This window comes from Staurois parvus, unplaced genomic scaffold (assembly GCF_062004578.1).
Source record: "Staurois parvus isolate SC_StPar_1 unplaced genomic scaffold, SC_StPar_1.0 ptg000390l, whole genome shotgun sequence".
Classification (NCBI taxonomy): domain Eukaryota; kingdom Metazoa; phylum Chordata; class Amphibia; order Anura; family Ranidae; genus Staurois; species Staurois parvus.
In genome coordinates this window covers 6137057-6164980 of record NW_028318186.1, presented here as the reverse complement: position 1 = coordinate 6164980, position 27924 = coordinate 6137057, and the positions used below count along the sequence as shown (strand labels likewise).

General features: G+C 41.1%; 1 protein-coding gene across 2 annotated transcripts in view; it reads right to left on the bottom strand.

Annotated features, from left to right (window-relative positions):
- Positions 1-1709: 1709 nt before the first annotated feature.
- Positions 1710-27924, bottom strand: part of LOC149455651 (cytochrome P450 2C5-like) — a 37405-nt gene continuing 11190 nt past the window's right edge. For both annotated transcript variants that reach the window (XM_089686044.1, XM_089686043.1), the window contains exons 2-10: positions 25478-25671; positions 23058-23220; positions 19043-19192; positions 12875-13035; positions 11216-11392; positions 8423-8564; positions 4883-5067; positions 3789-3930; positions 1710-2669 (exon numbers count right to left, since the gene is read on the bottom strand). In XM_089686044.1, coding sequence (XP_089542170.1) covers positions 2491-2669; positions 3789-3930; positions 4883-5067; positions 8423-8564; positions 11216-11392; positions 12875-13035; positions 19043-19192; positions 23058-23220; positions 25478-25657 — 1479 coding nt within the window. In that variant the 5' untranslated portion in view covers positions 25658-25671 and the 3' untranslated portion in view covers positions 1710-2490. The remainder of the gene's footprint in view (positions 2670-3788; positions 3931-4882; positions 5068-8422; positions 8565-11215; positions 11393-12874; positions 13036-19042; positions 19193-23057; positions 23221-25477; positions 25672-27924) is intronic.

Sequence of the window (27924 nt, the reverse complement as noted above, 5' to 3'; positions counted from 1 at the left end):
ATGGACATTTGTAATAAGCTCTTCATGGTTTGAGATTACCAGGTCCAGCAGAGCATCATTCCTAGTAGGGGCCTCTATGAACTGTACCATAAAATTGTCCTGTAGTAGGTTTAAAAATGTTTGCCCTTTAACTGCTCCTGCAGTACCATTACTCCAGTCAAGTCAAAGTAGTTAAAATCCCCTATTATTATCACTGTCCCAGCCCTTGCAGCCCTTTCGATCTGTGCATGGAGCTGAGCCTGCGCCTCCTCATTAACACTGGGAAGTGCGAAGGAAATTTAATGAGATATGTTTTTTAAGGACTTTTTCTATCCAAAATATAAGAGTTTGCGCTTAATAAAGTATTCTGTGCTCAAGATCGCCCTTTTCATTTGCCCTCCCCCCTTCCCAAATGGAGCACACTTTGACTTTAGAAACTACAGTATATTCATGCCTTTTTTAAGGTGTTTTCTATCTGGACACGTCTTCTATGAACTTTACTTGCTCTGGAGGAAGGCAGATTTTGAATGAAAGCTGTAGAGGATAATTATGTGGTGCCATTCTCCAGGACTGCTATTAGAAATCACTAGGCCCATGCAGCCTACCTGAAATTCAAATGCCATGGGGGATGCTATGCTCTGCAGCCATCACAGAAAAGATACCCTCATCAAACAGGACCCATCCAAGTGAATAGCACTGCTCTGCAAGTGCCTCACAACAGCATGCAAAGCAAGCACTTGCAGTGCATTAGTACGGGGTTAAAGCAGGTGGTGAGGAGGCAATATGTCTTACCACCTGTAAAATGCTCTCTGAAGAGCAATCCAAATGTTGACTGCTCTTCAGACAGCAAAGCACATGTGATGAGCCCTTCATTTTTCTTTTTGTATTATTTATTTTTATTTTATTTAAAAAAAAAAATTTTTTAGAATTTAAGTTTTTATTTAATTAGCTTTTTCTACTTTTTTTAACTGCCCTGTTGGGAGGCTGAGGTAAAATATGGATCTAAACAAACCCCAATGTCTCACATTTTGTGATGTCTCAGAAATTCATCAGTCCCTTTCTCTGCAGCCTCAGCTGTACAGATTAATATTTGGGAAGCGCTCTGAAGCTCCTTATTCATTTATAGACTGAAGCATAAACACAGTTTACTATGTTTTGGTAATGAATGGACACAGGAGTGATTGGTACTGTTTAATCACTGTGGTTGGTACTGATTAATCACTGTGTTCATTCAGGAAAGGAAAAGACCACTCTCTAACCTGAAACCAATCTCCCTGTGTGCCCTGAAGAGCTGCCAATGGGAGAAGAGAAGAAGGAAGCTGGTAGCTCTGTGAGGAGGGGGGCACACAGGGGTGCCTGACAGCAGGTGGAAGGGGGCGCAGATAGTAAAACCGATCCCCCTGCAGTGCAGCTGGAGGGAGAACACTGGCAGAGCTGCAGTGGGAGGCAAAAGAGTCACAAGTTAGTTCAGCCAGCCCTTCTTCTGAGAAGGAACAGAAGAACTGATTGCCTTGAGAGTGACCCTGCCACTCTCTGCAGCATTTGTTTAGGACAGGGGGCAAACCGTTGATGGCCTTGAATCAGTGAAAATGTAAATCTGTCAGGAGTAGCACCAGAGAGAAGGTAAGTATCGCAGATGTTTTTCTTTTTCTTCAAGAGTTACCGTGAACTTACATTCTGAATTTTTTGTTATTAAGTTGAGCTTTAAAGTAAAAAAGTAGAAGTCCATAATCAGTACAAATAATGTTTATGGGGTTCCTCTTAATATAACAGTCATACATGTGTGAAAGTTAAAAAATAGAACTTTTGACTGTCTGAGCCAGAAAAAAACAGGTCCAGTGAACTTGTAGGACCAAATGGACTGATCAATTTGCAAGGGAATTTAGTGGATGTGGTGATTCTCTGCTTTTTACATTTTCTTTGCTATCATTGGCTATTCTTTGCAAAGTGAAATTTCACCACATTTACTAAGTTCTTGGTAAAATGTCTATTACTAAACTAATTACTTATGTCAGTCATGGTGGTACAACAGCAGGGACAGGCACAAATACAGCCCTTCTTTAACTGACTCCCAAGAATCTTATGCAGGACAGGCTGAGAAAACCTGTGGATGTCTGGTTAGTTAATAAACCACCCTATATATTAGCAGCCCTCATGACTCCCAAAATTGAGACAAATTTGAGAATAGGTTGTAATTTGAGATCTAATTGCCTGTCATGTTATATTTACTGTGTCTGTTAACAGTAACTAAGGTATAAAATACAGATAATTGTTTGACTTGGTCTTTTGAATACATCAGCTAATCTGCACTGGTGTTTTACAGAATTATTGGGGCTCAATAATATATTTGTCACTGGGCCACTATTATCTGCCAAAAGAAAAGCATTAATTCTTAAAGGGGCAAGTTAAGGCTAATATCCATATTGCAATTGATATATTTTTTTTTTGGAATACATTCACATTATCAGCAAAATCAATACAAAGTCATTTTCACATTGTCCTGATCCCGTATTATACACGGGGTAACGCACAAATTTTATGACTCACAGGACCTCGTGTGAACCCAACTGCTGTTTTAAAGTCCAACTTAGTTCCAGGAGGAGCCTGGAAAGTGAAGTTCTGTAGAAGACTTACAAAGAACAGAAACAATTCCATTTTGCCCAGTGTTTCACCAACACAGCTTCTTTTACCTGTTAAATACAAAAATATATCAAGTTGTCTGAATTGGCATGGAAGTGAGTCAAACTCTCCCTAATAATGATAGAAGCAATAAAAACCCCCAAATTGAACCCTTCCCCACTCTATCCAAAACTATATATAAAGTTTTGGTTGGATATATTGGCTTATATATGACCCCATCAGGTGACTTTTCCAAAATATGAATGAATTGCTGGCAGAATATAAAGGGAGTTTAGACACAGTGATTTAGAAGGTGAACATGTATTATATGATGATGTAAATAAATATAAAATATATTAATAAATTAATCTGAAATTAGTGTAAATCTAGGAATAAATAGGGAAAAATAATTTTCTATTGATTTTATATTCTGTATTTCCCTAACAGACCCTGAGAGAACAAAAGAAAAAACATGAGGCAGAATAAACCCAAGGTTAGCATTCCCTAGCTATCCCTCCATCTCATACACTACTGCATGTCTCACCCTTCTTCCCTAAAGCAGACCTGTGAGGCATGGAAATCTATGTAAACACTTACTAAAGATAGTATACAGTCCTCAACATAATAATATAGCCCAACTCCAACCAAAACTTTGTTTTAGTTTTTGTAGAATAGAGCAGATCTAGCCAACTTTTTATTATCATTTATGTCAAAATCTGGGATTTTTCTCCTAGTTGCTTTATATGTTTTGGGTGTCATACAGAATAGGAAATAAGGGGATGTCTTCGCAATGAGGGCAAAAACAAGGTTCAAACTTATGCCAGCTGTCAGTATTTGTATTGGGTAGACTTCTCCTAAATTGTAAAGAGTCCCTGCAATTTCCCTTAAATTATCTAAATGCATATCCCAATGGGAATCAGCCCAAAAGATCCTTCATAAATGGTATTACACTCCTAACTATAAATATACTACTCATATATAAGTCAGATAACAGAAAAATCTCCTCAGTGGAGCACAGACAGCAATTACATCAAACAGAGGCTTCAACTCTTTTACTTTCTATCTGAATAAACAAAAAATAAAAGGTCAATAGAGTAAGATTTCAACATTCTGTGTGGATCATTTTTATAAATTACAAACCCATAAACTGGGATCATATCTTGGGACCACACATGTGACTTTTAACTCACCAGCCGAAAACGGGATGAAGGCTTCTTTCTTCACAAAATTTCCTTTAGCATCCAGAAAATGTTCAGGAAAAAACTCTTCTGGTTTTTCAAAGTGAGCCTCATCGAACATCACAGATGTCAGCAATGGAATCACATGTGTGCCCTTAGAAAAGAGCAACATTTAATAAACATCACATTAAAATACAGCTTGATAAGTTTGTAAAATTATTATGATGATGTGTTTTTAAACTAATGCTTCATCAGTGGGGTACAAGTACAACATAAGGCAAAGTGTTTCTAATTTTTAGTTTTTGATGGAGTGGAGATGGATTAGAACAACTGTCAGGTTTCTATTGCTGTGTGTGCCATTAGGGAAATTCACCCTCTATGTTTGTCCTGTTTACCATTATCATCGAAAGTGAAAGTAAAAGAAAATTCCACATTTCCGGTTGTCCCCAGAAGGGGACATTTTCCAATGTGGACACTAGTTCTGGAGACCTCAGGATCCCCAAAGAATTCCCTTGATTTGCATGTTTTTCCTCTGACTTCCTGTTTTGGCTATCGGACAGGAAATTAGGGTAAATCTCTCCAATGGGACACAGGTGGCAAAAAATAAACTGTCAGGGTTTATAACCCTCCCTTACGCAATCCCAAAAAAACGTTTTGCCCATAGTTCTACTTTAGGTCTGGCTTTTTTTTTGGATAAAGTAAGGTACGATTGTCAGTCCTGTCAGTTTAATTTTTTCCATCTGTGTCCCATTGTAGAGATGTACATTCACTTCCTGTCCTAGAAAGGAAAGAAGAGACAATCCCTGCAAATGAAGGGAATTCTTTGGGGACCCTCAGGTCTCCAGAACTAGTGTCCTCATTGGAAGATTTCCCCCTATTACATTTCTGTGGACACTCTAAAATTTAGGATCTTATTTCACTTTCACTTTCAATGATAATGGCAAACAGGACAAGGATAGAAGGTGAACGTCCCTAATGGGGACACAAACAGCAATAAAAAAACAGATGTTCTTCTAATCCCTCACCACTCTATCCAAAACTAAAATAAAAGTTATGCCTTTAGTTATACTTTAAATAACAAGGCACAGTATTAACTTGCTGCTTACCTTTGGAAGGAAATACCCTCGGAAGTTGGTGTCTTGAGTAGTAGCATGTGGGACATTGGTTGGGACAATATTTCCGAATCTTTGAATCTCGTGAATAACAGCATCTGTGTACGGCATGTCTTTACGGTGTCTTGCCTGTGGCGAAGATGATCCAATCACTTTTTCTATTTCTTTTTGGACTTTTTCTGGTTCCAATACAAGAATTAAAGTTGCAAGGTCCAGTAAAATATCAAAGTAAAATGTTCAGTCACAATAATTTTTTTACTTTAAATCTTTAAACATGGGGTCTTGTGAGCTACTATGGTGTAAAGAATATTCTTAATTTGTTAAATCAATAATGTGAATATTTCCATTAAATAAAAACAATTGGAATATAATTAAAGTAAAATGAAATTGAAATTAGTGGGCCGCCTACACTCATAGTGTCATAGTGAAACCAAGAAAATTATAAACAGTGTCGCTTTACACTAACAATTGCAATGAAGAGTGAAAAAATATTAAATAGATGAAATACAGTCCAACAGTAAATTTTATGTGAAAATGCAATCGCGCTTCTGCTGCAAAAAATATCCCTAATTAGTCCGTGACTTTGACATTCCTTCTAGTGATGTGCTAAAAGATGATTTGCATGCAATCCGCCAATCATAAAAGAGTGCACCTTCACCAACTGTGCTCTCACCTGGAATATATGACCAAACCGTTAAGTGAGGTCATATAAGGCTTGTGTCCCTTTAATTGGACTTAGAGATGGATGAAAATATCCATCTTCACAATTGGAGGTCTCCTCACTTCCTTCGGACTCTTCCTCCATAGGTATAAGTGCCATGAAGAGTAATAAAGAATATACTGCCTTATCTTCTTTTTAAAACATTTATTAAATAAATAAAGTAGCGAACTCACATGTAATGTAAGTTAAAATTGCTTTAAAACATTGTAAAGCGAATCCACACTGTGCTTTTAAAAGCTGCAGTATGCTTGCTGTGTGTTGCCTTTAAGCGTCGTGATGTCAGAGCCCCTCCCCTACTTGTTACGCCTCCGGGTCACATGACTTCATTAGCGCCTTCATTAGTGGAGCGAGACCCTGTTTATAATTTTCTTGGTTTTACTTTAAATCTTGCTGCTACATAAAACTAGACTATGTTTTCACTGTACTTACAAGCTGAGACATATAGCTGAGTTGGAACAACTGCATTTCTTTTTTTTTAATTTAACTGCTTTTCATACATGTTATATAGAATCTTTATTATACATATAACCATCTATTACAATGGTCATCCATGAAGATAGCCTAGCACTAATCACATGTTGTTCAGTTGCCTCTGGGAGAAAGAGCTATTTCATGGTGCTCCAACTGCTGGCAGAAAGCAACACATATATAAAAAATGGAAAATATATTTATTATTTTTTTTTATACTAAAAGTGCAAGGGGCAATCAAGTCAAACCAAAACTTTTAATTTTACAGGTTTAAAATGGGATGCTAATGTAGTGGAACTACAAGCAGTAGTAGGTGGCAAGTGTGTCCCATTACTTAGGCGGTGCACATATCGATGGCTAGTCCAGAGGCCATTAATCAAGATAATAGACCCAAGCTTGCATGCATCGAAAAGCGTGTGGTGATGAAGTTTCTTGTGAACGAAGGCGTAAAGCCCTCAGATATCTACAGAAGACTTCAAAAAGAGTTGAAGGAGCATTTTGACAGAGAAGGCCATGATTTCCTGGACCGCATCATTACATGTGACGAAACTTGGGCACATCATTTCACTCCAGAATAAAAATGAGCATCAAAGCAAGGAAGAGTGCAGACTCACCACCACCAAAAAACATTAGAAGAATTGCGTCGGCAGGTAAAGTGTTGGCAAGTGTTTTCAGACAAACGTGGTGTTATTCATGTAGATTTTCTACTCCGTGGTGCCACTATCAACAGTGGATATTACTATCCTGTCCTGAGTGACGTGCATACATCTCTGCAAAAAAAAGGGCCTGGTTTGATCACTAACAGTGTCTTGTTTCTCCAGGACAATGCACATACTAAGCTCATCACCGCACTACATGCACATTACAGCAACTCGGCTGGGGGGTATTGCTACATCTTCTTTACAGCCGGACCTTGCTCCAAGTGATTTCCACCTCTTTGGACACCTAAAAGAGTTCCTCAGATGATGAAGTGAAGCAGACTGTCCTAGGATAATTCAGGCATACTGATAAATCTTTCTATGCTGAAACTTTCCAGGCATTAGTTAAATGCAGGGGTGGACTGACCATTTGGAAACTCGGGCACTGCCCGAGGGCCTGGGTCAGTAGGGGGCCCCATGAGATGCCCCTGGTACCTTTTTCATAGGCATTTTTGAGTTTGGGCAAGGACACAGGGGTCCCATGATCCCCTATTGACCCATGAGTTGTCAGTCCATCCCTGGTTAAATGCTGGGATAAGTGTATAAATGTAGCAGGGGAGTTATTTTAATTTGTTTGAAATTTGTTCTTTTATTATATAAACTCAAAAGTCCTGGTTTGACTTTAATGCCCCTTGTATATATATAATGTAGCACCCTCTTAAAGTAAGTTGCTAGAGAGGTTCCAGTAAATCTAGTTATTTAGCTCCTCTGTAATTATTGGAGTGCTGTGTGATTTGTTTTTTTAATTTTATGAGTATCACTGACTGCAGGCTGAACTGCTTCTGCCTGTTTTCTGGTGGATTCTAGAATGCAGTGGGTTGGAAGAGTCAGACACTTGGCCTGAATATTTATGTGCCCTAGCGAACCCCTGTGGGAAGGAATGCCCAGTACATGGCTAAATATGGGGCCTGGAGCAGCAGGGTTCTTTTCCAGAGGGAGAAGACCCCAGCTTGAAGGGCTGAAGTTGCAGGAGTTCATTGAGGTCCCAGCTCAGTGGGAGCTGAGGGGCCTATTTTCTGCAAAACATCAAAATAGTCAAATCAAAGGACTTCACTGAGGATCTGATCTGGAAATGCATGGTAGAAGTGTCTGGCTGATATTGGAAGAAGCATCCAAGTATCTGGGGATATTGTGAGTACAGGGCTCGGTGTAGAATCCTAGTGACTGTCCATTGCTACTATCTCTTTGAGCAGTTGCTCCAGTGCTATTGGTACTATCTTAATAAATGTAGACAAAGCAAACAGTGTTCTCTGATTATTTTTTTTTGCACTGTGTTCTGGAGTATCTTACACCATAAAAAGACACCTTACGTGTGATCATTGAGCTGTGAGACTGTCTGCACTGCTGAATGCTTGACTGCTTCTACATCAAATTGGGAAGAGAACCTGGGACAAACTATTGGGCTCTTCTAAAATAATTTCTCACTTTCAGTAACGATACTGGTTGCACTGTCTGACATACAGACAGGCTGTTCACTCTAGTTTTTACAAGCCAGTATGTGAAACATTATCATGTTTCATAAAATATGACTCAGGCATACAAAATATAAACAATAAATTAAAAACTGTCTTCAGCTATATGTTATACTGACCACACAGTTGAAAGGCATTTCAAATAGACCATACAAAAGTCCAGCTCCTATCTTACTTTGGATATCTGGGTATTTCATCATCAGTAGAATTCCCCAGCGAAGTGTAGTTGAGGTGGTCTCCATTCCAGCAGAAAAGAGATCTGTCACAAGCATTGTCAGGTTTTCATTGGTGAAAAATAATTTTTCATTGGGTTTCTCCTGCAAGACAAGACCATTGTTAATCTCCTAATCTTGTTAGCCTTTGTCCCAGAATTGGGCATTTTTAAGTTCTGCCCTTCTTCTCTGACTTCAACCTTTATGAAGACTCCAAAAAGCTGCTAGCCAATCTCACACAAGTCAATCATTGGCTCATCCAACTGTCTGTAGTGGCTTATAGGAGAAATGTGGAATGAGCACGTTTGGAGCTTATTTCATAAGCACTTTATTGGAGTTTATTGTATGTTATTTGAAAAAAAAATGTTTTTATAGATACATCATAGACACTTGATTAATGTTTTCATTTATTTATACACATTTATGAAATTACATTATTTTCCCTGGCTCAATTTGCAGTATTGAACACTTCGCCACTTTAATAATTAGATAATTATTTTTGGGGTTTTTTTTAAACTACGAACCGAAAAATACATTTGTTTTTTGTTTCATGTATGTAAATTAGCACAGAACATTTTGGAGGATAATACTTGAACACATTTTGGTCTTAACACTTTATTGGTTAAATATTAAAAAGTGATGTAGCTTTATACATTGAATACTGATACTATATCTGTTTTTATAACTGTTCTGCATGCAATATTCACTTATTATTTGTTTATATAACCACTTTGAGTGTTGATTGTCAGTTAAAGTGGAGTTCCACCCAAAAGGGAAAGTTCTGCTTTAATTATTGGCCCCCGCTCCCCATGAGGAATTGGCACCCTTAGGGAGTGCCCGATTTTGACAGGTACCCGCTCCCACTTCCACTGCGATAGCCTAGGCCAGGGGTCTCCAAACTTTTCAAAAAAGGTCCAATTTACTGTCCTTCAGACTTTAGAAGAGCCGAATTAGGGCCAGTAAGGATAGAAAATGTCCTGGCCCCAGCATCAGTGAGAATAAACATGGCCTCAGCGTTGTTGGTCAGTAGGAGAAGGAGTAGCACCCCATCATTGGTATTAGTGGGAAGAATAGTACACCATCATTGGTTTTATGGGAAGACATACTACCCCATTGTTGGTCTCAGTGGGAGGAATAGTGCCCCAAGGGCCAGATAAAGGGTAGCAAAGGGGCCATACCTGGCCCTCAGGCCACAGTTTGGAGACCCCTGGCCTACGTGATCAGAAGTGGAAATTGTCTTCCCTCCCCGTTGTCTTCTGGGACACGTGATAGGTCCCAGAAGACTGCGAAACCATTCACAAGGCGCAGTGCTACTTGTGCATGCACTGTGGGCACCCAGCTGCGAAGCCACAAGCTGTCATAGCCGGGTGCCCACATTAAAAAAACTGGCACTGGAGAGCAAGGACGGCTTGTGAAACTGGCTGTGGTGAGTAAACTGCTGGATTGTGGGAGAAGTGAGTGGCTGTTTTTTAAAGTCAGCAGCTACAGTTTTTGTAGCTGCGGACATTTTATTTTTTTAGCTTTTGTCGGGAGCTGTGCTTTAAGAACCTATTTCATAGTTGGAAGTTAAAGTAATCTTTAAGTTAAACATTAAAAAAAATAACACTTACGGTATCTGCTCTGTCCAACAATGTTGCTCAAATATGTTACTTTTCTTCTCTCGTAGCAGTCCCTGCCAGTGCTGTAGGTAGCTCCCCTCCTTTGGGTGCCTCCAGTACATAGCTTGTTGGCAGGTGGAGGGCTGTCTTGCGGGTGGTTGCAGCGAGCAGCAAAGCTGACCCCCCCAATGTAAAACTGACCTTCTGGGCAATTCAAGACCTTGCCTGACAGAGTAACTGAATAAAGACACCGCCAAGCTGAATGTGGTTAATGTTTTTTACTTGAAAGCATCAATCAATCACATGGCTTCAATGGGTCTCAAACCCCAAACACAGTTCCAACAGTAAATGGACCCTTGGTCGCAGGTCCTACTGGTTGCTGCTTGTGTCCCTGCAGAAAGGCACTCACTTCCTGTTGACATGATGATCTTCCTGGGTTAAGGATGGGAAGAACAGAGGGGTATACCAGCTTCCAAGGTTCTCTCTTTCTCTATTGGGGTTAGGATGGGAAACCCCAGGACACTCTGTCCTTCCCCAGGAGAGAGGAGAGCAAGAGCCAGCAGACAGATGTTGCTCCTTTCTCTTCCTTTTAAGTCTCAACCACCTCCCTCCTAGGTCCTGCCTAGTCTTCCAGTCTTCTTTCAGGAGAAAGAGGAACCTTAAAGGGGAACCTACCCTACCACCTGCCTAAATGTGGTGTTATGAAAGCATCCTTATGTGCCTGTTCTCATTGGGTCCCACTCCAATCTGTGTGTGCCCATGGACACACAAAGCGCTAGTACGCCATACCCCCACATCCTCCTCACAAACAATTGACTGATGACAGCAGGAGCCCAAGGCTTTGGAAGTGAGGAACATAAGGGGAGCAGCACTGGAGCTGCTGTTGGTGACATGGATCCAGGAAAGTGTTTAGGGATGGGGGTGGGTAGGACAGGTACTGGGGCATTTTTTTTACCATAATGCAGAGAATACATTATTGTAAAAAATGTTTAGACTTTAGCAGTACTTTAAATTTCTTTTCATACAACCTCGGAATGACTTTTTTTTAATTTTAAAGATGTAGTCAAGCAAAAAATCATTTATATAGGCAGTTTTACCTGCAATCATTTTTTTAACGTAATTACTTCTCTTAATCAGTTTCCCAAAGTGTCGCCTTACCTCTTGCTGTTTCACCAAGAATGCATCAACCAGGTTCCTCTGGTCATTGACATCCAGTTCCATCTTATGTGTGGTAAAGGTCTCCCTAATGTATGCATGCATTTCTTTTTGGTTTTGCATGACTGTCCTGTGTGTTCCAGGCAACCAACGTAATATCGATGGAAATGCATTATACAGCTGCCAAAACAGAGGAACAAGAGCATAAAATATACTGTATGCTAAAATATAATTAATGAACAAATTAATGGACTAAATTTGAGATATATTATATGCCAGTTCAGTTTCAAAATAAAGACATTTAGAAATGCAAGCAGTGTGAGTAACTGAATTTGACTTTGCACTGGCATCTTGCAGTACTTGTACAGCAGAGCTCAAATTGGGGGAGGAAGAGGCATCACAAGGAGCCAAGCAGCTGTACTGCAGCGCTCATGTGCTAAGCATGTAATAAGCATGTTGATAAGAGGAAGATGGAGTGACAGAGAGATAAGCTCATTAGTATGCTGCTTCTGCTTTTACTGTAGAGCAGGGGTCACCAAGCTCACTAAACAAAGGGCATTTTTACAGTCCTTCAGACTTTAGGGGGGCTGGACTATGGCCATTGGGAGTAGAAATGTTTCTGGCATCAGTGGGAGTAAAGAGTGTATCTTTGGCATTAGGGGAAGGAATAATGATCCATCATTGGTGTCAGTGGGAGGAATAGTGTCCACTGTTGGTGCCAGTGGAAGGAATATTGCCTCATTGTTGGTGTCAGTGAGAGGAATGATATTCTATTGTTGGTGTCAGTGGGAGGAATGGTGTCCCATTGTTGATATCAGTGGGAGAAATGGTGTCCCATTGTTGGTGTTAGTGGAAGGAATAGTGTCCTGATGTTGATGTCAGTAACAGGACTGATGCCCCATTGTTGGTGTCAGTAAAAGGAAAAGTGTCTTGCATCATTGGGAGGAAAAGTGCCCAAACAGCCACAAGCAAAGTGCCTCCTCTGTACCCCAGGCCACATATTGGAGACCACTTCTGTAGAGTCATATGTTGGTGAAGAGTGAGACCTGTAAGTTTGATTTACAGTAAGTGCAGCAGAGAAAAGGGGCATGACCAGGGGCGGACTGACAACTCATGGGGCCCCCGGGCAATAGGCGATCATGGGGCCCCTGTGTCCTTGCCCAAACTCAAAAAAGCCTATGAAAAAGGTACCAGGGGCATCTCATGGGGCCCCCTACTGACCCCGGGCCCTAGGGCAGTGCCCAAGTTTCCAAATGGTCAGTCCGCCCCTGGGCATGACAGTGAGATGAGCCAATTATTGAGTTTCCTTTTCTTTCACTGTCCACAGGGTGGGAGTGGAGAGGAAATCTGTAAGTGAAACTGAAACTGCAGCAGAGAAAGATAAAGTCCCCTTCACTGCCAGGCAGGGCTGCAATGTGTGGAAGAGCTGTGTACATTTTGAAACTGGAAGGACAGAAATATTAATTCTTTGGTAGGTAAAACAGCTCATTGATCTTATTTAACTTATATAATTAGCTACTTGTCCTTCTGATAAAGGAAACTGAACAAACATCAAGCTGTATCGTAAAACTAAAGCTGCCTACTGAATTTAGTGTAGACCTTCTTGGTTACTTCTGTAGGTCCCAGAATGGTCTATATCAAGAACGGAATTTAGTTGCTTACCATAGCTGCTGGACTGCCAAGGATTTGGATATTTTCCATATATATATTCAAAAGCCTCAGATATGTTGAATCTTCATAGTCAAATCGATGGCTCAACAATATGGAAACAATAATGTTGGCCACCGCAGCATTCATAGTCATGGTGTGATCAAATGGTTCTCCTACAATTAGGAGACAAAGAAAATGGATATTACTGAAATGAAATTCCGTAACATATATGCGATTTTTCTCTTAAAAAATGGAAAGTGTTCAACTTTCAGATAAACCTTTGAGCAGGCACTCCTGTCCCTACTACTAATGAACTTAGCTACCCACTCAGAAATCCAATTGGCAACTGCCCAGCTACTATCTTTGATAAAACTGTTCTGCTTTCTTTAGCATGATGCAAACCTAAAACACAAATGGGGTTAATTACCAAAGCTGGAGAGTGCAACATTTGGTGCAATTCCCCATAGAAACCAATCAGCTTCCAGGGTTTTTTTGCCAAAGCATGGCTGAACAAGCTGACCTTAGAAGCTGATGCACAGCTGCACCAGATTCTGAGTGCTCCAGTTTTAGTAAATCTACCCCAATGCTTTTTCAGACTGAGAAATGTAGGTGTATCAGAACCTGAAAAAAATCACAATAAATGTCTTTCCCAAGTTCTACTGATAGAAGCATCTCCAGGTGGAGGCAGCCTGCTCAACAGCATAGAAAAGCAGAAAGCTGAAAAACATATCTAGTGTACATTACACCTACGCAGATTATTTTTAGAAACACCCGTTCCTCTAGACATCAAGAATATTTTCAGTAATTATGAAATAATAAAAAATACTAATAATAGCCAGAAAAAATAAATATTGTAAAAATAGTCTCCTCTCAATGTAGCATATGTTGTGTTCCATCTATTATGTATTTTTCTTTTATTGCTTTATGTTCTGATGTATGTTAACATCCAGGGGCAGACTGACAACTCATGGGGCCCCCGGGCAATAGGGGATCATGGGGCCCCTGTGTCCTTGCCCAACCTCAAAAAAGCCTATGAAAAAGGTACCAGGGGTTTCCAAATGGTCAGTCCGCCCCTGTTAACATCTAGTGCTGTGCCACTACAACTTGTTATCATGTGCATTTGGTACCCTCTCTTTTGTTTCCCCTCTTGATTTATGCTAGTTGGTACGATCCTAACTATACCCTCCCTGCTTTTCTTGTGTTTCTTTAATTAGTTTCAGTGTATTGCAGAGGCAGGGCTTAGAAAGTCATTGATAGAAATGGGGGTATATCAGGGGCGTCCCCAGGCAGGTGCAGGGGGTGCACGCCGCACCAGATGACACCTATTACATGGGGTGACACTGGACCCGCTCCATGAAAAGGTAAGTTTTAAAGCAAGCCGACGATCCCCGCAGGATGGATCGGATCTGCAGATTGAGCATAATGGATCGAAGTACGATCCATTATCCTCCCCAATCCGCAGATCTGATCCATCCTGCACGGATTGTCGACTTGCAAACTATACGGGGTTAACTGATCTCTCCAAGAAAAGGTAAGCTTTAAAGCAAGCAGACGATCCCAGCAGGAAGGATCGGAACTGCAGATTGATCATAATAGATCGGAGTTCGATCCTTTATGCTCCCCAATCCTCAGATCTGAGTCATCCTGAGGGGATCATCGGCTTGCTTTAAAACTTACCTTTTTTTGGAGAGATCAGTTAACCCCATATAGGTTGCAAGTCGAGGATCCCTGCACGATGGATCGGATCTGTGGATTGGGGAGGATAATGGATCGGACTTCGATCCATTATGCTCAATCCGCAGATCCGATCCATTCTGCAGGGATCGTTGGAGGGGGTGTCACCAAGTTTTACCACACCTGGTAACACCAACCCTAGGGACGCCCACGGGGTATATGGAGCAATAATTATTGTGTGTGTGTATATTGATGATAATATGAGTTCAGCAAAAAGTCCATAAATTCAGTTGGAACATCTTGGGCGACTTATTGCTGGTCTCAGGAGGAAACTGAAACACCTCCTTAGAGACTTAAGTGGCTCTGAGTGAACAGATAAAAAGAGGAGAGGGTGCAATCTAAGTGTAATATAAAACATATTTTTTGAAGTGAAAGACAATTGGCAACTTATGCTAACAGTTAAAACAAATTGCTCATCAACAAGTTACAGCCTGTGATGGAAATCACAGAAGAGACTCCATGCCCCACATGCCAGATCCAGCTGCTGATTGTGATGATAAAAAAAAAAAATGTATTTTCTACCATGTGAGTTACTAATTTACATGTACCTAATGCTGCCTGTAACCCCTGGTGTGTCTTCTTGGCTGTACAGGTTACCCTCCAGCCTACCTCGTATGCTCGCTTGTACCAAGGTGTCCTGCTATGCTGAAGATTACCACCCGAGGCCTTAAATTATTGATGAGTGATGTCTTTTACCTGTTTGTGTAAGTTGCCAATTGTCTCTTATGACAATAAATATGTTTTCATTTACACTTAGATTGCGCCCCCTCCTCTCTCTATGTCAGAAAGTCATTGGGGTTGATTTACTAAAGCTGGAGACTGCAAAATATGGCGCACAGAATCCAATCAGCTTCCAGTTTTTTTATTTTTTTGTGAAAGTTTAATTGAACAAGCTGAAGTTAGAAGCTGATTGGCTACCATACACAGCTACAGCAGATTTTTCACTCTGTAGTTTTAGTAACCCCGTTGTCTTCTTCAAAAGACTGAAAAAAATTGTGTTGGATTCAAGTTCTGCATCCTATTGAAAAGATGAGCTGCTGAGATTCTGATTCTGCCACGTCAGTAAATGGCCATACTGTCCACACAAACTGCGACTAGGGAGGTATGTTATTGCATACAGTATATTGGTATTTGAAACAGAATATATAACTGTTGCCGTAACAAAGTAAACTTTAAATACAAGGGTTTAGTAGACACATAAAGCATGCCAATGAGACATGAAGATAGCAGCAGTGGGGTTTGGCAGTAACAGACATGCAGGGGATTAAATAATAGTAATATGATTTTCTAAAAAGCACTAACTTGACAATGCATAGGCAAAAAGTGGCAAACCTGACAATACATACAATAAGCCACAAACTCATATAATATTTGGGCAACAAATACCTAATTGGCATAATACATGGGCAACAAACAGTCAAACATGAATTATAATAGTACGTGCATATGAGGCCCACTATGTGTGTACGTAAAAAAAGAAACTGATGTATGAGATATTTATATATGTGTATTTGTGTTAGGTCACAAACACACATTTAAATACCTCCTATGCAGACCTCTGACGAAGAACCTGCAGATACAGTATGTGCACAGCTTACTTACTTTCCAAATTATCACTGCCACTTTTCAGTGAGGCGGCAGAATCATTTGTGAAGTAGATGGTAGCTGTTCTAGGTGGTTGAGAAGATCTGGTTCACATGTGACTTTCTAAAGCCAGCCAAACATGGATCAAAATTTGCCTGGTTCATCATGGACCAGCAGAATTTCAATCCCTGTATGGGCACTAAGATTTTACAAAGTTGATCTACCGAACGACTTCTGTACAACCAGCCTGTCGGGTTTTTGGCGCTCGATCAGCGCTGTCAGCTATAGCTGGTAGTGCTGATCAGTGTATTCTGATGGCAAGGAAGTCAGAATGCAACAGCCCAGCGGGAAGATTCCCCTGTCCACCTGTGCAGAGCACTTGAATTAGTCCGCACCAAACTCATCAAACCATGTCTTTAGTGATGGGCTGAACACCCCCTGATCACGGTCGAACATTCAAACTTAACGAAAGTTCAACCACAAACTTCAAATTTAATGCAAGTCTATAGGACCCAAACTTGTAGATTCAAAAGTGCCCATTTTGAAGGCTTATATACAAGTTACTGCCTGTAAAAGGGGTATGGGGACTCGGGCACTGCCCTACAGGACATGAATCAGGGAAAAACTATTTCAAAAAGTTACTGTCCCATTCTTAATGGGACAGTAACTTTTCATTGCTTAACCCCTTGGCGCCTCCCGGCCCTTTAAGGGTTTCAGAAGCCAGGAGGAGGGGCGTTGTTTAGGGTCATGTGACCGCTGTAATTCGCTGTCATGGTGGTCACATGATCGGGAAAAGTTTCCGTGAGTACCGGACATGTGTGCTGGGAGTGTGCAGGGTGCACGCTCTCAGCACATATGTTTTTCTTAATTGCACGCAAATGTGTGGCTGCTCAGCATCAAGGCCCAGACCCCGGGAGGTTAAAGGAAAAAGAGATAGAAAAAATCCTTTAAAAATCATGCCTGGGGGTCCCCTTAAATTATCTGAAATTACCTTTTTATTAGAAAAAAACTGCATGACCACTATCCTCCCCAATTCATACCAAACCCTTCAGGTCTGGTAGGAAGGTTATGAGGGACCCCACAGTAAAATATATATTTTTTTAAAGTGTGTGTGGTTCCCTCTAAGAGGGCCTGATATGGAGTTTTAAAGGCAACTCCACCTCCAAAGTGTGGGGGGGAAACGTTCGTGTGGTTCCCCCTAAAAGCCATTCCAGGTCTTTTAGGACTTTTAATGGGAACCCTCCCCCCAAAAATGGGGGGTAAAAAGCTTAGGGTCCCCCCTAAAATTCCTAGCAGAGCCTTAATCTGAGCACAGGCCTGGCCTGAGCAAGCGCCCCCCCCTCCTGAACTGCACCAGGCCACATGCCCTCAACATGGGGGAATGCCTTGGGGTAGGGGGGCTCCCCCAAAAAGCACCTTGCCCCCATGTTGATGGGGACAAGGGCCTATTCCCCACAGCCCTGGTCTATGGTTGTGGGGGTCTGCGGGTGACTCATCGGAATCTGGAAGCCCCCTTTAACATGGGGGCCCCCAGATCCCGGTACCTATCCATTAATCAAAAACGTGTAAAAAGTCCTTTATTTAAAAAGAAAAAAGCCAAAAAAATGGTTCCATCGTCAATCACGCTGTCCAGCATTGTCATGACGATGCCGACATCTTCAGAAGCAAAATGGCCCAACGTGTATAGAGTGGAGACCAGTGAATGGAAACTTCAGGCTAGGCACAGTTCTTGGTGAAAGAGGAACCAAGCTCTCCATATCACAAGACAGAGTCCGCATCGGGGTCACAAGCCAAGATCAGTGATAAGCAGCAATAGAGAGTCCAAAAAGCAGCTGGCAGAATTGAATGACCTCTCACACAATCCTGTCAGCTGTTCTTTGATTTCTCTATTGCTGCTTATCACTGATCTTGGCTTGTGACCCCGATGCGGACTGTGTCTTGTGACCCCGATGCGGACTGTGTCTTGTGACCCCCATGCGGACTCTGTCTTGTGACCCCGATATGGACTCTGTCTTGTGACCCCGATATGGACTCTGTCTTGTGACCTCGATATGGACTCTGTCTTGTGATATGGACAGCTCGATTCCTCTTTTACCAAGAACTGTGCCTAGCTTGAAATTTTCAGCCACTGGTCTCTATTCTTTACAGGTTGGGCCATTTTGCTTCTGAAGATTGAGCCACTTTTTGGGGGAACCAACTGTTTCTACTGAATTCAATCGGTGCACACCATATACCTTTGCTGGCGGTGGATAAGGCTTACCTGCTGGAGGAGTTTCTATTTTGAATGCACATTTTTTTTGTGCTTCTGGTGAGTGCATTAGGAGGAAGAATTGTCATGGATTCACCCACCACTTGAGGTCACGTTTATTTACAATTTCTGGACACTATACATAGAGATTGATGCGAATATTACATTGATAATTATGCACTGATTATTTGCTTATGCAAGTCGCCTTTTTTTATGTCATATATCATTTTTTTTCCACGTCACTTATGTGCTAGCAACTGATGCAACTTCTCCCCTGGCGCTCACTACATTCTTCTTTTTACATGTTAAGGACTGCTGTCCTCTAGGGGATGATGCGTTGCTGTTTGTGTAATTTGATTTCCATCTCATCCACTGGGCCCTCCCAGGCCCTGGTACATTGTTCATTGTTTTGTTACACGTTTATGTACACATTGTATCGTGTAAGCCTGATTGATGTCGCCCCTGCGTGGACAGACCTTGGCGTGTTATACCCTTTAAAAATGCTTTTACAAACATTGAAACAGAAAGCTGAACTAAATCTATGAGATGAATGACTTACAGTACATGTTAGTGGAATATAATTTCTAATCATAAAAACATTTGAGAAGAAAGACCTTTGAATGATTTGATCTCTTTCACCAAACAATCACATTCTTCCAGAATCCTGTCTTCAATTGTCTTCCTCCCCATTCCGAAATCTTTTAGAGATGAAATGGTGAATCTTCTCATCACTCTCCAGTTTTCACCGCTGGAAAAAGTCATGCCTGAAAAAAGGTAAGATTTTGTAAATCCACCGACAAGTGATAAATATTATGCATGCTAAGTGACCCCAGGAAATATTATCTAATACCAGCTGACCTCTTGTAATACAGTAATGTAATAACCCAATGAAGGAAAATTATATATTTCTATCTGTCGTTCCCTAAATTGTCAGCTACCATAAGCCTAGGGCTACAATGCCAACTACACCTCTGCTACTGAGAAATCTAAGCAGGGACTTTTTGTAGTGCAGTACCATATGATAAAACATGTGTTTTGATGCATGTTATCATTGCTGTGCCCAGGGGCGGACTGACCATTCAGAAACTCGGGCACTGTCCGAGGGCCCGGGTTCAGTAGGGGGCCCCATGAGATGCCCCTGGTACCTTTTTCATAGGCTTTTTTGAGTTTGAGCAAGGACACAGGGGTCCCATGATCCCCTATTGCCCGGGGGCCCCATGAGTTGTCAGTCCGCCCCTGGCTGTGCCATATATTTAGAATGGTACTTCTTCACACGCATACTATGCAGTAGCTTCCGTTTGCACTACAGTACACCCCAATCCATATAGAGCTTGTTGTGGTGCACTACATTGCTCAAAATGCTGCAGGTGTTGATGTACGCCAACGGATTCACAGTACCCCATTAGCATCACATAAATTTTATTGTGCTATAGATAAGACAACAGCCAACAAGCCCAATTCCATCTTAATACAACCCCACACCAAGCAAAGAGATGTAGATGCTGCTAGACTAAGGCAAAAGGCTGCACATCAGAGCCATGTAAATGTCATCTTCTGTAAAGCTTTAAAGCGTTGCATATAATGTGGATTATTTGGAACAATAATTCTTCTAAGGGACGTTTCACATGGGTGGTTTTCATTCTGATTAGCAGGGGATCCACTCACAGATCCCATGTTGATCGGAGCACAGTGGGGTGGATGACAGGTCTGTGTCCACTCAGTTTCAGCAGAGCGGACATGGACAGAACCCACTCTGCTTTGTCTGTTTACACTCGGCTGACTCCGATTGGGTCCACCCAAACTAAAGAGGATGCAGTCCTCCTCCATTTTTTGTAGCGAGCCTGTACAGACTCAGAGGTAGGCTGGTGTAAATGGTTACAAGTCTGTTTACACTCCATGGTCCATAGGAATGTGTGGACCATCCGATCACCCATGTGAAAGAGCCCTATGGCCATTTAGAGTTAAAATAGAAAGCATGCAGAATCATTTATTGTGATTAATAATCCTAAACTAAAATGTCTTACTGCTTACAGGTGTTTCAGCTCTTCATGCCGGCCTCACACATATATGCAGTACCATGGATATGTGCTTTAATGCTGGGCTATAGTACATGTGGGTCCATTGTTCTGTTTTGGGTGCACACGCTCTAAGCTTCCCCAGCACAATAACCAAGCTGTCACTGATAGCTCCTGGTCACTGCTTATAATTGGAATGGGCTCCAAACATGTGATCGCTGTGATAGCCAATCATAGCCATTACATTATTTTTGTCCAATATACCCCCCTATCTTGTAACCACTAGAGATGAGCTGAAGAGGGGGAATGCCAGACCGATATGCAGAGACTTTTGCTTTCACACAAAGAACAAAATTCCCTCACTGCAGCCTGCTACCTATTCCTTAGATACAAAGAACAAATGAAATAAACTAAATTTCCTGGAGATAAGGAAAGTAAAGGGGGGTATAACCACCATGTATAAATACCAGTGCTGGCCTAAACACTGCCTAAACTATCAGAATCACTGAGTGATATTTTATTATATTGTGTATTAAATTATTCCCAATAGTCTATTCTCTTCATTTTACTGCTTCCAGTAGTGTGTGTTTATGTTAGGGCTTTTATCCAATCGCATTTCAGCCATGATAACCATCATGTGTTGCGAGGGTCAAAGAAATCTGCTTTGAGGCCTTCAGAATCAATGATGTTGGCTCCTGTAGCTTATCATAAATGGCAATGAAACTGTTGCTTTAACCAATTAGATTTTGAGTTGGCACACAGAAGCCATCTAGCAGGCGAAAACAAAAACTTATACCAGAAATACAACTTGACAGACTTGACTTTCAACATTAGCCTTCATGGCGAAAGAAAAGATCTTATTGTTGAAACTGAAATGCACAGATAACCTGTAATTACTGAGATAACCTGAGTAATTGAACTCTTCCTAAGGAAAGAAAGGAGGATGGATTTTATGTGCAAATAATCAGTGGTTGTGATGAGTACATTGAATTTTATTTAAATATTTTTGATACAATCAACCCTGGCTAATCCAGGCCCTGCTTTTTTCTGTGCTGCATTTTTAAGGTTACAACCAAAAATTACTGAATTAATTCAGGTAGGACATCATTGAAGGCCTAGGTGTAAAATGCATGGCCCACCACTGAAAAATAAATAAGTCCCTATTGTGAACAAAAAGACGTTGTGGTTGTTTCAATGAGCACAATATGATGATACTTAAATGAAAATGAGCCGCATGGTCCAGTTGCAAGAAATAAGCCTTTACTGTACCAATACTACAAAAAAGCCACATTACAATATGCCTGACAGCACCTTGACACACCTCAAGGCTTCTTTGTGGCAACTCGACCTTTTGGATCATTTTTGTTCAAGTACCATTGTATTGTACTCCTTGAAAGAATCACATGTTCTTTTTTTCAGAACAGCCTGTATTTCTCCTGAGGTTACCTGTGGGTTTTTCTTTGTATCTCGAACAATTCTTCTGTTAATTGTGGCTTTTTTTTGGTCTACCTGACCTTAGCTTGGTACCAAGAGATCCTCAAATTTTCCACTTGATTGAACAGGACTGATTGACATTTTCAAGGCTTTGGATAGCTTCTTGTATCCGTTTCCATCTTTAAAAAGTTTAATTACCTTGTCACGCAGGTCTTCTGACAGTACGTTTCTGCTCCCCATGGCTCAGTATCTAGCCTACTCAGTGCATCCATGTGAGAGCTAACAAACTCATTGACTATACACAGACACTAACTGCAATGTAAAAAGCTGTAGATGTGGGAAATTAATCTTTAATTGCCATTGAACCTGTGTGTCACCTTTTGTGTCTGCACCAAGGCCAAATATTCCAGGGTATGTAAACTTTTGATCAGGGCTATTTGGGTGATTTTGTCTAGGTTAGGGGTAGGCAACCTGAGAGCCGCAGGACTACAAGTTCCATCATGTCTCTGCAAATCATAGCTGTAACTGTCAGTTTTGTATTCTTTGCAATGCCTCATGGGAAATGTAGTTCCACAACAGCCAAAGAGCCACAGGTTGCCTACCCCTGGTCTAGGTGGATCGGAGGGCAGTCAGGTGTAAATGGACAGCGGAGTCCATTTACTCCCGGCCACCCATAGAGCAGAGCGGGCTTTGTCCGGGTCCGCCCTGCATGCACTGAGCAGACAAGGACCTGTCATCTGCCTGTTCTGCTCCGATCAGCAAGGGATCAGTGGACAGATACCCTGCTGATCAATTAGAGTTCACCCGTGTGAAAAGGGCCCTATTATAGTAATTTTTAACATGATTATAGAGTTTTTTTAATTTCTTAGTAGCATTTTTTATAATCAGTATAACCTCTTATTTATATAACTTCATTATTTAATAGGTTTTCCTATATTCACTTAAAACATCATAATTGATGGCATATAATATTTTATTAGAAAAGCCCAGGATTTCTTGTATCAGTTATCTATTTTCTGCTTTTGCATAAAGAAAGACTAATGCAGCCACTAGATCTAAAGACTGGTAAGCTGCTGTACTTTAATAGTATTGTAGAGAGATAATTGACTAATGAAATGTAACCTATGCATCCCATATAAAGAAAGTTAAAGTAAAGAAAACTATGAAAGGTTCATGTTACCGTGTCCTTTGGTTATTTCTTGGAAGAGTGGTATTATCGGCCTCCCAGAAAACTCATCAGCATAATTCACCAAAGCATCTTTTATTGTCTCATATCCACAAAGGATCACCATTGTTTCCTCTCCTATCTTGATACTGTATACTGGACCATACTTTTTAGAGAGCTGCAATTGAACCAGATATAATTAGTAACAATATATTACATGACAGCTTTTTATCCCCTTTCTGGAGACATTGAAGACCACATTTAGCAGCATTGATAGGCACTGGATGAAGGTATGTCAAGGAAAAAGTGGGAAAGGGTTAGAACCTCTGTTGGGATTTTACTATTATTTAGAACTCTGTTTGAGAGTTTTCAACTCACTTTATGTCTTGCTGGCAGTGTTTTACTAAACGAGTAGTGATGGGAACTCTACAAAAGCAAAACTTTCAAAAATATTAACTTTTTTTAGTACGGAAAGGGAAGACCAGAACCACATCTCCATCGTTTTTATTGCATAGTGCTGATCAGTGGCCAGACCAGAATGTGTAGCTCTCCCCTAGCTGTGTCAGTCTACCCCATATTGGCACTATACAACATGTCTATTAAAATAGTTAACCCTTACATATGCCCATTGAAATGACTAGCCTCAGATGATACACAGAGATGAAACAAATCTTCCTACATAAGTTGTACCTGTTTATCTTTAGCCCTCTCTTCTCTACAGTATATCAGTTCAAAGTAGAAAATGTATACAGCTTGTCTGAAATTTCAGAAAACGGGGCGGAGAACTGAAGTTACACACTGCAGAGCTCAGTGAGGAGAGCGCTGAGCCCTGATAGGAGGGAAGGGACACACCCTCTTCACACAGCACAGGGACAGAGCTGAGGAAGTACTACAGTGACAACACTCAATTATTGTAGTGGCATGGGCCATGACAGGTTCTTTTTTTTGGAGAGATCTGAGGTCTGTTAGACCCCATATTCCTCTTCTGGCCTCCAAAGTATCAGATGAAACCAAGATTGGTTTCATCTGATGCTTTTACAAGCCAAAAACAGCTTGTTTACATGAGTTGTCTTGTGCAATAGTTAAAGTATATCCAAACACAAAAACTTAAATGTAATCTGTTGCAGTTTACCGGTACTGAGATCTGATGGTTCCATCAATTTTCATTATGCAGGATTTTTTCTTTAATTTTCACCTTGTGATTCTTCCAATAACACACTCTCTGTACTACAGTGACAACACTCAATTATTGTAGTTTAGTAATGAAGAAGCATTACTTTCACTCTTGAATAGGAAGTGTGTTAAGACTACAGAACACCCCCATTTGTATAACATTGGGATATTCTCTAGCTTAGCTTTAAAGTATGGATAGAACCAGGGGCGGACTGACAACTCATGGGGCCCCCGGGCAATAGGGGATCATGGGGCTCCTGTGTCCTTGCCCAAACTCAAAAAAGTTTATGAAAAAGGTACCGGAGCATCTCATGGGGCCCCCTACTGACCCTGGGCCCTCAGGCAGTGCCCGAGTTTCCAAATGGTCAGTCCACCCCTGGATAGAACCATCTTATGGCACCATCCCTAGACAAAGCTGACAACACTACACTAATTCTTTACCCCTGCCCACCCATTAGGAGGCAAAATATAGGGTCGGTAAGCTGAAATATATTACACTTTTTCTCCTGGGTTTAGATAGACTTTAAAACACTCTAACTGGTGTGTTTTGATACCATCAACCTTCGGCTGTCAGGTAAAACTTAGAGACAAAAATTGTTCCAAAGCTCCTTGAGTTTGAAAGACGTTTACAAAAATAAATTAACAAAAATACATATTGCAAAACATTTTTAATGAGTTTAGCCCTGGTTCACACCTCTGCATTTTTTTTAGTGCTTTTTGCATTTTGCAGAGACTCACTACATTGAACATGGTTTCCTATGGGACACGTTCACATCTATGTGTTTTTCTGCCGCTGCAGCTTTGGATAGGGCCAGAGGTTTTCCTGCAGCAAATTGCAACACATAGGTGTGAACCAGGTCTTAATATTAATTGAATATGTCTATTTTTCTTGAATTTCTATTTTATCATTACCTGCAATGGCTGCATGTAAAAAAGTTTGTCCAAGACATATTAATGCACGATTGGCAGTGGGGTGCCTATCATCAATAAATTGCACCCCAACACACCTTGCCGGCAAAGAAACATGGGAAGGTTTCTTAAAAGCAAGTCTTTTTTTTCATTGCTATACTTCAAAAGTATAGGACAATGTTTCAAAACTGTCATCTCATGGCAAAATTAATTTTGCCAAACTCAATCCTCTCATCCCTATTGGAAACACAACATGTCATTGGACCAGGGGTGTCCAGTTATCTGCATATGTTTGCTACGCAAGGATTCTACCTGTCCATTGCTTCTGCATCTTCTGTGTAAGTCAACATTACCTCATGCATGGTTTTATATGGCTGTTCCGAGTCCAGGATGTGCATGTTTCCAATGATCGGTAAAGGTGTGGGTCCAGGAGGAAAGTTGGGGGTACTTTTTTTCCATCCAAATAAGGCAATGGCCAGAAGCACACAGAGAATGATGGATAGTAATAAAGTAACTGGATCAGCGATAGTCATTGTGTCAGTAAAGTCTGGTCGGGATAGAAAATAGGATGTTCAATTTATCAACTCATTAAACAAGGCATTGATTTGTTTGATGCAGCACAGTGAAATAAATAAGCAATTTTGAAGCTGATCTCTAGGTAGCCAGCTAAATACACACCTGAAATACATGAAAAGGAACTGTTTAATATGTCAAAGGGTTTGGCCACTCTTGTGAACCAAGCTCCCCTGCTAGACAAAAAGCCAAGAGCCTGGACCTCTTTTGGGCAATGCTGCAGGTACAGTAACCTCTCACAAACTCAGACCACCTAGAGCAGCCACCCTCAAACAGAGCTCCATTGAACCCTAAGGTTTCTACAGAGATTGTTAAGGGTTCCTTGGCCAAATGTAGACTGACCTCCTATCCAATAGTTCCGGGGGCCAAAATCACTTTACAGAGTAAATGGCATGCCACCAATGATCTTTCTAGCTGTCTGCAAGGGTGGCATTCTTCTCATCGACCACCAATTTAAGAAGGTGATGCTCCACTAGCAAATTCTGTAAGAGAGTCTGTGTTATATGTATAACCATTATTATGTAGTTACATAGTTTATAAGGTTGAAAAAAGGCACAGGTCCATCCAGTACAACTCATTTGTGTGTGATTTTTATCCTCCAACAATTCCCAAAGCCCTGTATAATCCATTCCTGAGGAAGACATCTAAATGCTTTTGAAGTTGTTGATACTGTCAGTTAATACCATATCCTGGGGAGGGAAAACAGTAAAGGAACCCTTTCTCAATCTAAGTTTAAACCTCCTTTCTTTTCATCTCAAATGTTGGCTGCATGTCCCCTTCAGGGACCTTAGAGGAAATAGTTTACTACAGTTCCTGAAGTCACTGTTAATATATTTGTACATTGTAATCATATCCTCTCTTAAATACCTCTTCTCCAGAGTGATTAGCTGAGGTCCTTCATCTACCTTGATTTATTAATTATATTTATTAATTTGTTTGCCCTTTGATGAACTATTTCTAATTCTTTTCTAATTCTTAAAACAATTTCAAGGATTCTTTGGGGATAAAGAGGTTGAGAAAGGCTGACTTATGCTGGGTACACATGTAACGTTTTTTTTTTTTTTTTCATTCAACCCAGCAGGAGGTCACCTTACTAACTATGCTATGTTAATGTGGCAAGCTCCTCTGCTGAGCTTGTGTTCTGAAAGGGGGACCACCATCCCACCTCCCGCCAAAACACACTGATCAGCACTGGCAGGCGATGGTTTCAATCTTTGGCAGCCGATGGTTTGGCAATCTTTGGCCTGGGGGCAAACACTAACATTTTTAAGGTAGAGACAGATTTCTTGCATGGATGTAATATGTCATGGTGCCACAGTGACTGGTAGGTATAATAACATATTAGAGTTTCTAAAGGACAGGCTTTATTATGATCCAGCATCAGCTGCATATAATTTTAGGCATTCTGCTAGGACATTGTTGCTGGAAGACTCCATGGTTGCAGGTCTAAATAGGGAGTAGAAAGCTATGTGATGCCTGCAGACACTACACATCATCATTGATTTTGAGTGATTGATGTCTAAATGGTGATGTACTGTATGTCCACTCAGGACCCCTTTCCCAATGTATCTTGTTAGTACTGGCCTAACAGTCAAATGCCTGCCAGACCAGTCCTCCCGTATGCTAAAGTTATACTCAAATCTTGCCTTGCTATAAAAGCATGATCCTGTTCCTCCTACCTCCTGATCTTTCATATCAGTCAGTGAGGCTGCTCATCACAGTAAGTGAGGAATTGGGAATCTCAGGAGCTTTACCGGCCTATATCAGCTTTCCCAGGGCAAACAGTTGTGGCTTAGCTGTCAGTGTGAAGTGTAATGCTACCCCCCAGGGGGCCACTGGTAATACCTAGCTCTTCCCAAACAGTGCGGAGGCTGCCTTTCCCCACACGCACCAGTCCATACACACCAGATCCAATAAATCATTCTAGGGGATGTCTTTTTGAGATTTATTGCTTGAAGAACTTTAAACAGGAGAGGGGTTAGGACATAGGATACTCCAAAATGCTTTCACATTTACAAGAGGACACTATTCTATAGGCTTACACTCCAGGATTCTGCTGAGGACAGGGGAATGTCCAGTACTCTGAGACCCTTTGAGAGCCGTCTCAGTCCAAGCTACCTCTGGCACAGTTAGCAGAAATCAATTCAGGGTCAGTACTCACAAATCCATAGGACAGCTACACACCTTCCAGCTTCGTCCAGACACAGTCCACTGAAGGAGACAATCA